The sequence below is a fragment of the Dendropsophus ebraccatus genome, chromosome 15 (genome assembly GCF_027789765.1).
Source record: "Dendropsophus ebraccatus isolate aDenEbr1 chromosome 15, aDenEbr1.pat, whole genome shotgun sequence".
Classification (NCBI taxonomy): Eukaryota; Metazoa; Chordata; class Amphibia; order Anura; family Hylidae; genus Dendropsophus; species Dendropsophus ebraccatus.
Genome location: NC_091468.1, coordinates 42,536,156 through 42,551,903, shown reverse-complemented (window position 1 = coordinate 42,551,903; position 15,748 = coordinate 42,536,156). Strand labels below are relative to the sequence as shown.

The following is a 15,748-nucleotide window of genomic DNA, read 5'->3' as shown; positions in this document are numbered from 1 at the left end:
CTATGTTTTTGTGCAAGATTCTTTACTATAACAAAAATCAAGGGGTTACCCTACAAAAATATTGGGGGAAAGTTAATTGTAACAGTGGGCTGTCCTATTACTGTCCTATTACTCACCACTGCAGCCATCTTAATTCATATGGGGCGGGCTGTGTCATGGCTATCCACCGCCGCCCTGCTCTCCATTGCCAGGAGCTGGGCAGCATGTGTTCTTTCTTCATGCAGTATAGATTTGGCCACTAGAGGGTGAGCATGTACCAACAGCTTTATACTTGAGAAAATGATGTTTAATCCCCCAACAAGTGGCAGGAAGAGGTACGGCAGGTAGTCATCTGAGCAACTCCCTGCCCATGTCTAGTCATCGCTCTCTCCCTGTCAGAGTGCTCGGTGGGGATGAGTGACAGGCAGAGAGGCCTGTTACTAGCACCTCTCTGTGTAAATCATCCCCGCGGAGTGCACTGACAGGCAAAGAGCGGTGACTAGACATGGACGGGGAGTTGCCAAGATGACTACCTCCCGACCCTCTCCCTGCCTTGCGCGGGGGAATTAAACTTCATTTTCTTGAATATAAAGCTGCTGCTGTAGCCACGCCCAGTACATGCCGCATATACAGTGCTGCAGAGAACCAAAGCAGCCCAATGTGCTCTGCCTGAGCGTCAAGGTCCTTTGGTCCTGCTATGTCTGCTCTTTGTTACTAATGCGAGAGCCTTTTGTACCAGTATTACCCTGATACAGTGTTTCTGCACTCTCCATCCTGGTTCCTGTGTTTCTGCTGTGGTGTTTTTGTGTATTGGTGTTCCTGCTGTCTGTCCTGCACTCCCAGTCCAGATGCAAAATGCTAAGTCATTTACACCTCAGATTTTCTTGTGGAGCGTGCATCAATCAAAAATGGCACCATAAATTAGCCTGTTTTATTAGTAAACACAATGGGAAAAATACCTTGCTCTAACCAAGTCCATTTTTGGGATAGAAAAAAATGTGATAAAAATAAATATTTTATTCAAAGCAATATATAACATTTGAAGATACTGTATGAGATATGTTACATTGAAGCCTTGCTGCCACTTGTTCTGCTGAATTCTGTGTCCACCTTCTGCAGCCTCCAGTGATGGAGTTCCATTGTTAGCCCTCTCACGAGGCACATTGATACCTGCGTACCTTTGTATATCATACACTTTCTTTATGACCTTCTATAAGCCTGTATATGTAGAGAAAGAGAGAGAATGGCAGTACCCAAAAACTCTCAGAAATTCAGCTGTCTCTGGGAAAGAGAAGCATTTACAGAAACAATCTATATTCCCATTTAAGGAACATATCGGGGGGATATAATCTGTCTAGTTAATAAGATGGCCTGTTTGCCCAACAAGTGGCTTCTTTCATAGGACCATTAAAGCGACTCTGTGCCCACAATCTGCCACCCCAAAACGCTTGTACTGTCAGATAGCTGCTTTTAATCCAAGATCTGTCCTAGGGTCGATTGGGCAGGTGATGCAGTTATTGTCCAAAAAAAAACTTTTAAACTTGCAGCCCTGTGTCAAATTGGTGTGGCCTACCTAGAGTATGCATGCCCTAGGATTGCGACGCCCCTCCCTGCCCTCTTTATCATTAGGAATGCTCCCGGGCAGGATTTCTCCTATTCATCACCTGTCTGAACACTGTGCAGGTGCCTTAATGATCCAGCACATGTGCAGTGTTCACACAGGTGATGAATAGGAGAAATTGTTCTAGGGGCATTCCTAATGATAGAGGGCAGGGAAGAGGAATAGAGGGGTGTCGCAATCCTAGGACATGGGTACTCTAGGCCACACCAATTTGACACAGGGCTGCAAGTTTAAAAGTTGTTTTATAAGACAATAACTGCATCACCTGCCGAACGGACCCCAGGACAGATCTTGAATTAAAAGCAGCTATCCGAAGGTACAATCGGTGTGGGGAGGTCAAATTGTGAGTACAGAGTCACCTTAAGGAAATATACAAAGCACAAAAAATAAAGAGGACAACCTGGATAAATCTAATTAAACATTACCTAAAGTTGCTGACAAAACAAAGTAAAGTGTCCTATATAACACAACTTAGTTTATCCATTTTCATGTACAAAGCAACTGTTCCCTAAATAATAAAGATCCTGGAGCCCAATGGAATGTCAGTCACCTCGGTGTGACTTCTACCCCTGTACCTCTTCTTATAGCTACACCCCTGTCCGCAGATTCACCTGCACCCCTGGCATCAGTCACTGAGAGACGTGAATTCATGTGTACCTTTACCTGATTGGTGAAGTTTAGTATGTATATCTTGCCATAAGAAATAAAGCTGCAAGCGTGAAGTACCTATTAGGCTAAATTGGAGGAAAATAAGCACAGACATGTAATACAAAGCAAGATCAACCTGATACCGCTGAAGGAATTTTCACTGCTGGAAGTGGTTCAAGAATCTGACTATTTGCTTAAGTGGTTTCAGAACCTTGTTGCAGCAAGTGGACAGGGTGATCCTTGCTAAGTCGAAAATCATCTTTCCAAAGAAGCCACATACCATTTATGAATATTTTCTTATAAATTAAATTGTCTCCAAAGAGTTCTCATCCAAATAATCTTCCTTTACAAATTGTATTGTTTTCATAAATTTGACAAGTCTATTTATTAAGTGTCCTTGTGGGAACACAATGTAAAGCTTCGAGACAGATAATAATAGAACATTTTCTTTATATAGTGCAAACATTTCACAGAATTTTACAACACAGATATGTCATGTACAGACAACACGGTCAAAGCAAAGTCCATCTTTAATGGATGGCCATCATTTAATGGAAAATAACAACAGGTGTTATTATACGAAGAAAGGCCATTGTTGCAAAATAAAGGACATTTTTTTTGCAGCTAAATGATATAGCCTCCCGATATAAATGGACGCCATTTTGACGGTGTGTGGGCATTAGAGATGAGCGAACCGGCTGAGGTTCGGGTTCATATAAACCTGAACTATCGGCTTTTGATTCCCGCTGTCTGCCCGCTCCGTGGAGAGGGTGGATACAGCCGGAGGACCGCCTAGAAAATTGGGATACAACCTATGGCTATGGCTGTATCCCAGTTTTCCAGGCGGTCCTCAAGGTTGTATTCACCCTCTCCACGGAGCGGGCAGACAGCGGGAATCAGAAGCCGATAGTTCAGGTTCATATGAACCCGAACATCGGCCGGTTCGCTCATCCCTAGTGGGCATAGCCAAAATTACAGGACAGGACAGAAACGAAAATTAGTGGATTGGAGGGCCTGCACACAAGAGCTTACAGTCTGTGAGGAAATAGGGGTAAAACAAAAGGTATCAAATTTATACAGTTGTTCAGCTGTAATTTATAAAAAGTATGCTAGTGCACATAATAGTGAGTGAACCAGTGACCAGACAGTATCTGAATGGGGCCCTATTATCCCAGGGCGATTATTGGCTGAACAGGCTAATAATTGCCTGGTATAATAGGCCCAGTGATTAGCTGACAAACAAGCAAATGCTCATTCATTGACAGAACACATAGCTTTAAAGCAACTCTGTACCCACAATATGACCCCCCAAACCGCTTGCACCATCGCATAGCTTCTTTTAATTCAAGATCTGTCCCAGGGTCCGTTCGGCAGGTGATGCAGTTCTTGTCCTAAAAACAACTTTTAAACTTGCAGCCCTGTGTCAAATTGGCATGGCCTAGAGTTTTTGTGCCCTAGGCCTGCACTGCTCCTCCGCCCCTCCTCTCCAATTCATCACCTGTCTAAACACTGCACATGTGCTGGATGGTTAATCCTGCCCAGGGGCATTCCTAAGGATGAAGGGGGGGGAGGGACAGAGGGGCGTCGCAAACCTAGGGCATGCATACTGTAGGCCACGCCAATTTTACACAGGGCTGCAAGTTTAAAAGTTTTTTTTAGGACAATAACTGCATCACCTGCTGAACGGACCCCAAGACAGATATTGGACTAAAAGCAGCTATCTGACAGTACAAGTAGTTTGGTGGTGGCAGATTGTGGGTACAGAGCCACTTTAAGGCTGGCTTCACTCCGTTTCTTTCATTAGTTTTTTTTTTATTCGTTATTACAAAAAAGGGATGAAAACGGATGGAAAAAGAGGTGTGCATCTGTTTTGTCCCGTTTTTTAATTCACTTCCAATATAAACAAAAACAAAAAAAAAGGATCAAAATGCATCCTTTTTTTTAGTGGACACAAAATGTGGTCAACCACGATTTTGTGTCCGTAAAAAAAAAACAGATGCGTTTTGATCCATTTGTATTATAATGGAAGTCAATGGAAAAATGGGTCAAAACAGATACACACAAATACAACCGCTTTTTGTAAAAACAGATGAAAAAAATGTAGTGTGAACCCAGCCTAACCCAGCCTGTTCGAAAATCCTTGTTTCTCGGCCACACGTTGCCCTGTGCAGTAGGTAATGCATGGCTGAGGATTGATACAAGTAAAGGGCTGCACAAACAATCCAGAGATTGTTTGATTGACCCCACCCATCTGATATGAGCCATGTAATAGACTTCCTAGATACCTATTAGAGAATATTATAGGTATTTTATGGCATGCTTAAAACTATGCTTGTTGTGAATTAATCTGTTTCTGGTTATTGTATCTCAGAGAACCTGAAAAGTCGTGGAGCTGAGAGTGGGAGGATTAGATTATAAAGGAAGTAGAAAGAGTATTCTTATGTAGACATTTATGGCTTTGTAGGTACCTGGTGTGTGTGTATATACAAGTGAGCCTAAGGGACAAGGCAGTGAGTCTTGGCTTGGCTGGACCTTGTTTCAGAGCCCAAGCTTCAACCCCATCCCAAGTGAAGTCACCACGTATATCGTAATTGGAACATTATGGTGAAAATGAGATGTCTACAGCATGCTCCCGTATGCTGAGCAATGCCATAGGCATGCCAGCAGCAGCTGCAGACTATTCTGCTGTGTTATGAAATGTTCTGCAGCAGCTCATGGTGGGTAACTGGCAGGAGGGTAATAAGGTTAAGGAGGAAGGTATTGGCAAGGTGCAAGGACAAACCCAATCAAGTTATGATGTTTACATACATAGATTGGCACCACTTGGCTTTCTGGCATCTGTTGTCGGCAGTCAGGACACCCCCATACACATGATCACATGATGATAATGTCAACTATCAAGTATATATAAAACTAGATATTTATCTAAATATTCATCTAGATTTTATCTCTCATATTATCCAAATCCAGTCAAACCATTTCCTTCTTGGCGTTCTATTTTCCCAGGCTTGTTTTGCAGAGTTGCATAACCCATGTATTTGCATTCCACATTCACAAGACTGAGCATGAGATCCTTTTTATTCCCCTATTTTTATTTAAAAAGGAATGTGGTTATTATAAATGGGCCATCTGCAGAGAAATATAAACTTCCTTTTTACTAAAATATACTAGAGTGAAAACTGTATAAATAAATAGGCTCCTCTCTACTGCGTCTCCATGCTAAAGAGATAACAAAGCAACAAGCTCTCAGGTTCAACAGTGTTCTATATTTAAGGAGAAGTCCGGCTAAAAATTTTATTAAAGTATTGTATTGCCCCCAAAAATTATACAAATCACCAATATACACTTATAATGGGAAATACTTATAAAGTGCTTTTTTTTCCCTGCACTTACTACTGCATCAAGGCTTCACTTCCTGGATAACATGGTGATGTCACTTCCTGGATAACATGGTGATGTCACGACCCGACTCCCAGAGCTGTGCGGGCTGTGGCTGCTGGAGAGGATGATGGCAGGGGGACACTGAGGGACAACAGGGCACTGGAGGGACACTGAGCATCCTTCTGCCATCATCCTCTCCAGCAGCCACAGCCCGCACAGCTCTGGGAGTCGGGGCGTGACATCACCATGTTATCCAGGAAGTGACATCACTATGTTATCCAGGAAGTGACATCACCATGTTATCCAGGAAGTTAGGCCTTGATGCAGTAGTAAGTGCAGGGAAAAAAAGCACTTTATAAGCATTTCCCTTAATATGTGTATATTGGTTATTTGTATAACTTTTGGGGGGCAATATAATACTTAAAAAAAAAAAAAAAAACATCTAAAGAAAAGATGTGCACTTCTATACACATGTTCTATCGGCAGCTGGTTTCTGACCGGTGTCATAATTGTGACCCCCCCCAGAATAAAGTTGGATTTAGACATGAGATATGGGATCCTCTAAAAGGCTAAGCTATCATGTTAAAGTATTTTTTTTCAGGCAAAATTTATTGATGACCTATGCTCAAATAGGTTATCAATAGCTGATTGGTTGGGTGCCATTACCCCGCCCCCTACATATCAACTGTTTGTTAAAGCTGTGACATGGGTAGAAACAGAGTGATTCAGCGGAAAGCAGACAGCTCTGAACACTGTGTAGTGGCCAAGCTGGGGTACTGCAGCTCAGCCCTCATTCACCTGAGTGGTAGCTGTAATGCAGTACCCCAGCTTGGCCACTACACAGTGTACAAAGCTGTCTGCTTCTGCTGTTTTTTACTGTGTATACCTATGTCACAGCTGCCAAACTGTAAGGGCCCTATTACATGGAGCGATAATCGGCTTAATCAGGCCAATTGTTCCTATTATTGCTCTTTGTAATAGAGACAACAATCAGCCGATGAAACCATCTTCAGCTGATCGTTGGTTTAGGTTTGGACCTAAAATTGTCGATGTGTGATGCGTGATCGACAACTGAAATATGCTCAAACACCTAATACCTTACCTCTCCATGCTCCCAGTCTTCTCTCCTGTGCTCCTCAGATTCCCAGTGGCTGCAGCGTCTGAGCAGCCTGTCAGCTGACAGGCCGCTCAGCCAATCAGCGGTCGCTCAGATGCTGCTGCTGCTGGGATCGGTAAGCTGCGGAGCACAGGAGAGAACACCAGAAGCAGGGAGAGGTAAGGTATTAGGTATTTGGGCAAGGGTAATTTGTTGAAACTGCATTTGCCTAGTTATATACTATTTTTAACAGCAAAAATGATAAATTATGCTTTGTTCCTTCTGATAGACATAGATGAATGTCTAACTGGAACCCACAATTGCAGACCAGATCAAGTGTGCACTAACATAAGAGGATCATTCACTTGTCTATGTCCCAGAGGATATCAGAAACGAGGAGAGCAATGTATCGGTGAGTAGAGTCATAGTAATGAAGAATTCCCAGCTTACACATAAACAATCACATAGAAAGCTCTTAAGTACACTTATAAAAGTCTGTGTGTGCTTGCACCCTTACCATTCACCTTGGGAGCAGGACCACCTCAGTCAATCATTCGTCGCAGCAAGGCAGGAGGTCCTACACTCAAGTGTTCAACTTGGAATTAGGAAGAGAAGATACTGAATTAAAGCAAGATACCTTATAAAAACTCACAGGTTGGAATCAGAATGGGCTTCACTGCAAGAAATTCCCAGGTCGCTACCCTCAGAGAAGGTCCCATGGTGGCCACCGACTGAAGAGAATGAAGGAGCCTGGGACTAGACATACTTCTGCTGGCAACTTAAAATGTCCAACAACACCAAACACAAGTGTGTGAAGAGAGGCCTTTGTAAAAGGGTAAAGGACGCGTGCCTGGAAGTCTCCAATCCAAACTTGAGACCATATAACAACCAGCAATAAAGTCATCCGGCAGCATCCAGTAGTCAGAGAACAGTTAAGTTTATTCAAGCAACATACACAGTGACATCGTTTAGACTGAAGCTGAGCAGAGAACCAAGAATGAAGAATGAAGTGAATATCCAAATGGCTAATATGTTGCTAGGAAAGTGGCTTTTAGCCAGGGAGCACAGACGTGGTAGCTGACGGAAACAATACCCACAACTGAGCAGAGGGGTCAGAAGGTGATATTAATAGCCTCAGGTGGTTGGCCTAGAATCTTCTAGTAGGTTCTTTTAAATATAGGAGAATAAGTGTGTGTCCACTAGAGTCCAAACACACAGGAAGCCGGTTCAGTACAGGGCAGGATATTGAGGCCGGCAAGAAGAAGCAGGAAGTTTAGCACTGTGAGAGGTTGCAGAGAAACAGAGAGATGCTCGGAGTGCAGATAATGGGCAACAGGCCACAGTGTGTGGGCCGTAACACTATTCTTCGTAATGCCTGTCTCTTGCAATTTGTCCCTCCCATATCTTTGTATTTTCCTTCAACTGCAGAGCGATAAAGCTCTATGAAGCATAGTGCTCGATCGAGCATCAGAGTGGTGCTTGGTTTACTTCAAGACACCTGAGAACACCAGCGAGCGGTATGCTATCTATTGACAGCAAACCATCTGAGTTCTAATGTGTCTTGCAGTAATCAATTTCATTTTTTGTTTTAATTTTTGTATATATTGTCCCTTGAATGATTGTGTAAACAGAATATACAAAAATTAAAATAGAAAAAAAAATGCAACAGGTTTCTATAAGACACATTAGAACTTTGGCAATATGCAATCAATTGATGGCATACTGATGGAGTTCTAATGTGTCTGGCAGTAACCTGTTGCATTTTTTCATTCAAATTTTTGTATTTATTGTCCCTTGAATGGATTTGTAAACAGAATATACACAAATTAGAATGACATAATACAATAGGTTTCAGCAAAACACATTAGAACTCTGGCAGTATGCCATCAATTTCCAGCATACTGATGGAGTTCTAATGTGTCTTGCAGTAACCTTTTTCTTTCTTCTTATTTTTTTTTTGTACTTTTCGTTTACACATGTCTTGAAGGTGAACCAGGCACCCTTTTATGATGCTGCCAATAGTAGGGAAGGTATCATATTGGCATAACACATCCTCAGTTATTGTCTGTATTATGGCAAAAACATGGTGACTCCCTCAGCAGTTCCGCATCACAGAACCCTGTAGTGGTTTAGATATCATTCTTTAAACCCATTGGTTGGCTGGATTTTGCATAATAAAGTCAATGAAATAAAGCCATATTGCATCCATGTGAAACCAGCCTAATTTTAGGACAACCCGTTTGTGTACATGACTTTAGTCGATTCTATTATTTTTACAATCTTATTAAATAATACTAGAATATATGATATATGCACTTTTTTCTTTCTCTCACAATGTAGACATTGATGAATGTTCAATATCTTCATTCTGCCACCATCACTGTGTGAACACCCTCGGTTCATATTACTGCCAGTGTAACCCTGGCTTCCAGCTTGCTCCCAATAATTACAGTTGTGTAGGTAAGTCCTGGACTTTAATGTCCTCCATGTTTTAAAATTAACTTTATTAAAATCCCATGACTAGTCTATACCATAAATGAACAAATATGGATTGTAGAAATCTTCCCTGCTCTCTAGAAAGGGCACACCGCAGCAATACCTCCTCCGAGAATACATGGCATCTTGTTATTCCTAATTAAATATAATGATGTAAAATTGCTCTCCACTTTTACAAAGTGATATTTAATAAGGATTGTGTAAAGGATCAGTATCATTAGACCATGAAACAGATTTGTAATAGGGTTAAAAATGCCTCAAAGGGTCCATCTGAATACAATGCCTTTTTTATTTTTTGTCAAATCTGTGTTTTGTTCAGTTTTTAAAACAAGAATAGTACAAACATACGCCACAGGTGTCGAAAAACAAGAGGTACATATAGGTGTAATATCAGAGAGAACACAGTACCATAGAACTGGGGGGGAGGGGAAATGAGGGAAGAGAGGAGGAAGGGGGTGGGAGACGGAGGGGGAGGGGAAGGTAGAGTACCCTGAGAAGCAACTGGAGAAGTATCATATATCTTAGCAAACATATAACAGGAATGAACGTATTGCACAGAGGAGGTAAACAAAGGCAGAGGATCTCGAACTAGCAAACATGAATGACATGGAGCGTACTAAGTACAAGTGACAAAGTAGGGACTCCTAGGAAGTGAGACCAAGTCCCGGTAAGAAGTATTATGCCTGGTAGGATATTCCTTTAACAGTCCAAGGAGGGCGATCCTGCAGGGCTGGGCGGACCATCACGTGGCGCACCGCCATCATGCGAGTCCCTGTATGATAACCAGGGTGACCACGTTTTCAAGAAGGATTCGTGCGTACCATCAACCCAGCTTGTGACTTCCTCCAGCCTGCAGATCTGATGGAGTTTATCAAGCCAACTGGCTCACTAGCGGTGCTGTGAGGGCAATAGTTGTGTTGCAAACCACGTTAATAGTCCGCTCAACTGTTGCCCAGAAATTCGTCAAAGCCGAACAGGACCACCAGATGTGAGTTAGAGATCCTGTGTCCCGGTGACAGCGCCAACATCGCTTGGTAGGGGACAAGCCCAGATGGAATAGCCGCTCTGGCGTTCTATACCAACGCGTGAGTAACTTATAATGATTTTCCTGCATTTTTATGCATCTGGAGAAACCATAGGAATTGCGCAGAATGGAATTTCTTTCCGAAACCGACAGGGTGATTTGGAGTTCTGTTTCCCACGATTGTAGAAATAGGAGGGGACTCTGTGATCTTTTAGTGAGCAATTGAGTGTAGAAGAAAGAGAGTTTCAGTTTTCTCGCAGCCCTAGTGATGCAGGAACTCTCGAGCCATGTCAGTTCTCTCTTTGCTTTACTAGAGCGGAGGAAGGAAGAACAGGTCTGCCGGATAATATGTAGTTGTAAAAAGTTAAGAGAGTGTGGGGCCACTAGAGACTGGATTTGTTCAGGGGATGGAGGCAGGTTATCTTTCATCACCACTGAGATGGGTACCATGGCTAGTTTAAGCCATACAGAGTCTATTTGAGGCATAGGAGGTTTCAATAAGTATGGCAGAAGCGATGCAGGGGTGAGTGGGGAGGGCGTGGCAGGCTGGGCATGTGGCCGAAGCCAGTGGACCGACAGATGTTTGATCTCCGATGCCGTGGGTGACCATAGTAGTTTGTTGGTGTGGTCGTCATAAGACGCCGTCCAGGTCAGAGCCACGTAGTAGGCCACCTACCGTGACCATCTCCACCCACCGCTGCAAGTGCACCGCCCTATAACAAAGCTTAATGTCCGGCAGGCCTAAGCCACCTCTAGACTTTTTCTGGGTGAGGATAGAGTGGGGCAGTCGGGGCCTCCGTTGGTGCCATAGAAAGTTTCTAAAGTGCCGTTTCACCTCTGTAAAGAAAGTGGACGGAAGATCCATGGGGATCATGGAAAAGTGGTACAAAATGATGGGGTTACGTATGTTTGGAGGAGGTTCTTTCTTCCCATCCAGGACAAGAATGGCAGGTTATAAGCGGATAGGGTCTGAGAGATTTTTGATAGGAGGGGTTTGAAGTTAGCATCATATAATAAAGAGGGAGAGTGGGGAATGTGAATACCTAGATATTTTATGGAATTCTCGGGCCAGGTAAAATGGGGAGGAGACTTTTAAATTAGATACTATGTGCGGGGGGAGGGTGATGTTGAGTATTTCTGATTTACTATAATTTACTTTAAAGTTAGAGATGGAGACGAATTTTGATAAGATAGACTGGCTTTGGGGAAGGGAGCGCTCGGGGTTCGTGATGAGGAGAAGAAGGTCGTCGGCGAAGGCTGCCGCTAAATGCGCGTGAGCGCCTATGGTGAGGCCCTGTATGACAGGGTCCTGACGGAGGCATTAGAGGAGGGTCTCCATAACTAAGATGTATAGAGAGGGCGAAAGTGGGCAGCCTTGCTGAGTACCGTTTTTTATGGGGAAAGAAGAGGAAAGAACTCCATTTACTTTAACTTTGGCAGTGAGAGTGGAATATAGAGTCAGAATGGCGGAGACAAACTGTGCAGGGAACCCAAATTTACAAAGTACAGCCTCCATGTAGTCCCAGGCCACTCTATCGAATGCCTTCTCGGCATCGGTGCCGAGAAGGACGGAGAGGTGTATTAGTATAGTGTGCATGACACACTGCGTGTAGCACCCTGTGGGCATTATGTCTGCCTTCCCTGCCTTTCACGAACCCTGTTTGGTCCGTATGGATCAATCGCGGCAGCAACAAGCCTACCCTGTTCGCCAGAAGCTTAGCCCAAAGCTTTAAGTCAATATTAAGCAGTGAGATAGGCCTGTAGTTCGAACAGGAAGTAGGATCCCTGCCTTCTTTTGGCAATACCACAATGTCGGCTTCTAAGGACTGTTGGGGGAGAGACCCTCCGTTCAAAAGGCAGTTGCAGACATCCGTGAAATATGGGAGGAGGATTTCACTGAATTTACGATAATACAATATAGATAGGCCATCCGGCCCTGGGCTCTTGCCCAAAGGGAAGGAGAAAAGAGCGTCTTTAATTTCTTGGGGCGTGAAAGGGGCCATTAGTTTGGCTACCTCATCTGGTGTGGCTGCAGGAAGTTGTAAATTCTGGAGAAGCGTGGAGATAAGCTGAGTTCGGGAGTCTGTCATGTCATTATGCAAAGGGAGACAATATAAGGCCTGGTAGAAATCTCTGAAGGCATTAGCTATCTCTTTGGATGTCTCTAAGGTATGGCCATTGGGGGACTGGATTTTGTGGACAAATGTCTTCTCTTTTCTCTTTTTGATGAGTGCAGACCTTAACTTGTCTCCCTTGTCGCCATGGGCTTAAAGCTTCTGTTTATAATATAAAAGGGTTTTGGCCAGTTTGATATTTATGAGGTCTCTAAGCCTCTCTCTGAGTTTCCATAACTTCTCCGCAGTCGCCAGGAGGCGAAATCGCTTATGCTGTATCTCCAATTGGGAGATTTGTAACAGCAAAGAATCTATTTCCTTCAGTTTGTCTTTTTTGACTTTGGAGCCAAGAGAAATAAAAATCCCTCGCATGTAGGCCTTATGAGCCTCCCAGATGACTGTCGGAGGAGTTCCTGGGACATTGTTAAGTTGAAAGTAGGTATCCAGGTGATTGGCAAGATAGGACAGATGTGTTGGGGTGGCGAGCAATGTCTCACTGAGACGCCACGTCCATTCTCTGGGTGGTAAGTGGGACATTTCTAGTGTGGCAGATACCGGAGAATGGTCTGAAAAAGTGCGGGGTTCTATGTCAGCGGACGTCAGGGAAAGGAGAAGGCTGTCATGGATAAATATATAGTCCAGTCTCTGGTGGGATCGGTGCGGTGCAGAAAAGAAAGTGTAGTTAGATGCAGACGGGTGAAGGACCCTCCATGAATTATTCAAATGAAGGGTTCTCAAGCGCCTCTTGATATTGTTCAAAGCCGAGTGAGTGAGAGTCGAGCGCTTAGAGGAAGAATCCAAATGAGGATCTAACGTGACATTGAGGTCTCCGCCAATGATCAGGGGGCCCTCCGCGAATGCCACCAGTTCCTCTAAAGTGCGACTCAGCCAAGCGACTTGTTTTGAGTTAGGTGAGTATAGGCAGGCTAGTGTGTACGGCAAGTTGCCTATTTTCCCTTTAATAAATAAAGACCTACCATCAGTAGAGCTGCGAGAGGAGGAAAGAAGAAAGGGAACATCTCGATGAATTGCTATAGAAAAACCTCGCGATGCAGAGCTGTCACCGGTACTGTGGAACCAATGAGAAAAATAGTTTAAAGGAAGCTTAGGTATTTTCTGAGTTTTGAAGTGTGTCTCCTGAAAAAAGGCGACAGAGATCTTGTCCTTCTTCAGGATAATGGAAGGGCATGTACGTAGGGGTTAGGGTAGGGGTACAAGGAAGGGGAGAGGGTAAACAAGGGGTAGAGATAAACTGAGAACCAACAGTGTGCTGATCAGGTGCCATCCTGGTGGCAGCCAAATAGGTAGGGGTGAAAAAGGGGGGGGGGGATAGATCAGAGGAGTAAGCAAAGAGGTAAAGAAAGGTCAACCCAGATGGGCTGGTAAAGGAGATGGGGGGGAGAGAGTGAGAGTAACCCTGATCCGATGCGTAGACCCTGCATCACCCATCATCTATAAGGAGTGGCATGGTATAGCAGATGGAAACAAGAGTATGTCACGACCACAGAGCATAGATGTGGGGGAAGGGGGGGGGGGAATGCCAAGTAAGAGGAAAAGAATCAGACGGGGGGAGGGGGGGTAGAGAAGGAGCAAGAAAGAGGGAGAAGAGCAATTAGCCATATTATCAGCAGAGGGGAGAGAGAACACAAAAAGAACTCAGTAACAGAAGGATTGCAATCGGTGGAATGGAAAGTGCGCAATACATAAACCATATACAGCAATCTAAACCGTAACAGAAGGATGAGGCAGGGAACGTAAACAGTGTTAGAACCAACGGCAACACAAAGCTAAGGCACATATGTAGGGGCCCAGCTAAGAAAGGAGAAACCTGGGAAAACCATGTCCTCTTGTTCAGGTGCCAGAGTCCTGGGTTTGCTGCAACGAAGACTTCTTGTTTCTGGGTGACTTGTGTTTTCCAACTTTAGCCCAGGGGGTCATTCGAGGTTGCTGACTGGACGGGCATCCAAGAAGGGATATCCTTTGGTGGAATTTCCAAGAGCTCCCACACTTTGTCGAGGTCTTCTGGGGTGTGGATTGCAAATCTTCTGCCCCCTCTGATGATGGCCAGGCCGAAGGGATAGAGCCAGGCATACTGAATCTTCATTTCACGCAGCTTGAGCAGCAAAGGTTTCAGGAGGCACCTTTTCATCAGTGTCGACGCTGCAACGTCCTGGAATAGCTGTACTGGCTGACCATCGAGCACGAGGCCCGAGGGTTCTCTATTTGCTTTAAAGATGGCTGCCGTGTCGACATAACTCAAGAGGCCGCAGATCACATCTCGAGGGCCTTCGTCCTCTCTAGGCTTGGGGCGAAGGGCTCTATGGATTCGCTCGATAACGATGCCAGCAGCTCTCTCTTCTCCCAGCAAATCTGTGAACAACTGACCTGCGATGCTCTGCAGAGCCTCCGGGGCATAGGATTCAGGGATGCCTTTAAATCTGACATTCTTCCTCCTGCTCCGGTTTTCCTGATCTTCCAGGAGTAGGTAAGTACGGTTAAGATGAGTGTCATGCTGCTGCAGGGAATGGGACACTTTGTCGCAGTATGTGACAACCTCCGTCGTCACTGTCTCTAACTGCTCCATGCGGTCCCCGACATGGCGGACATTTTTTTTCAAGTCTGTCAGCTCCCTCATCACTGGAGTGAGCGAGCTGTGTAGCGCCCGCTGGATCGTCTTGCGCAGGTAAGATCTTGAGATCAGGGTAGCATCAGGATCTTCACCTTCTGTCATGTTGCTCGTGACGCTCTCCATGTCAGAGTCGTCTGCCGCCCCACAGTCTCGCGTACCTCGTGGCGCCATCTTAGCCGAGTGTGGCGGGCACTGGTCCGGCTTCTTTTTAGCGTACTGCTCCGTCTCTTTTCCCCCGCGATGCTTCTTAGGGGTACCGGAGGATCCCGGACCATTATCCTTCCCAACTTTCATGTTAGCAGAGGCTGTGGGCTGCAATTATAGGGCTAAACAGGGTCTTGCTGAGAGGAGCTGATCTGCTATGCGTCCATCTCTGTCTGCGGTAGGCTCCGCCCCCCCCTACAATGCCTTTTTTAAAGCACTGTGATAAGCTGATTGCTACACTGTATACAGTCTACTGTGAGAGCTATTCTACCCATCACAATGATGGACACCACAACAGAATCGTATAAGTCAAGAAGTTGTGTCGAGATTGGTGCCAGAGTAGGTTCTTGCTCTTCTTTGGCTGCCGGGAGGTCACCATCTTTATGCCCATGTAGCACCTTATGTGCTGTGAAGAAGGTCGTGCATAACAACTTAGCTTCTCGGCAGCCGAGGATTGTCTGGTGCAGTCCATCTTCGTCCTTGGGTGTTCCGGTGCCCAGCAGGGTGAGTAAATTCAAGTATTTTGGGAACTTTTATTATAGAAACCTTGAGAAAA

General features: G+C 44.7%; 1 protein-coding gene across 1 annotated transcript in view; it reads left to right on the top strand.

The window, feature by feature from the left end:
* EFEMP1 (EGF containing fibulin extracellular matrix protein 1) overlaps nucleotides 1–15,748 on the top strand; it is a 70,777-nt gene that overhangs the window by 36,010 nt on the left and 19,019 nt on the right. Inside the window, exons 5-6 of the mRNA XM_069954822.1 lie at nucleotides 7,015–7,137; nucleotides 9,066–9,185. Of these exons, the coding sequence (XP_069810923.1) occupies nucleotides 7,015–7,137; nucleotides 9,066–9,185 (243 nt within the window). The remainder of the gene's footprint in view (nucleotides 1–7,014; nucleotides 7,138–9,065; nucleotides 9,186–15,748) is intronic.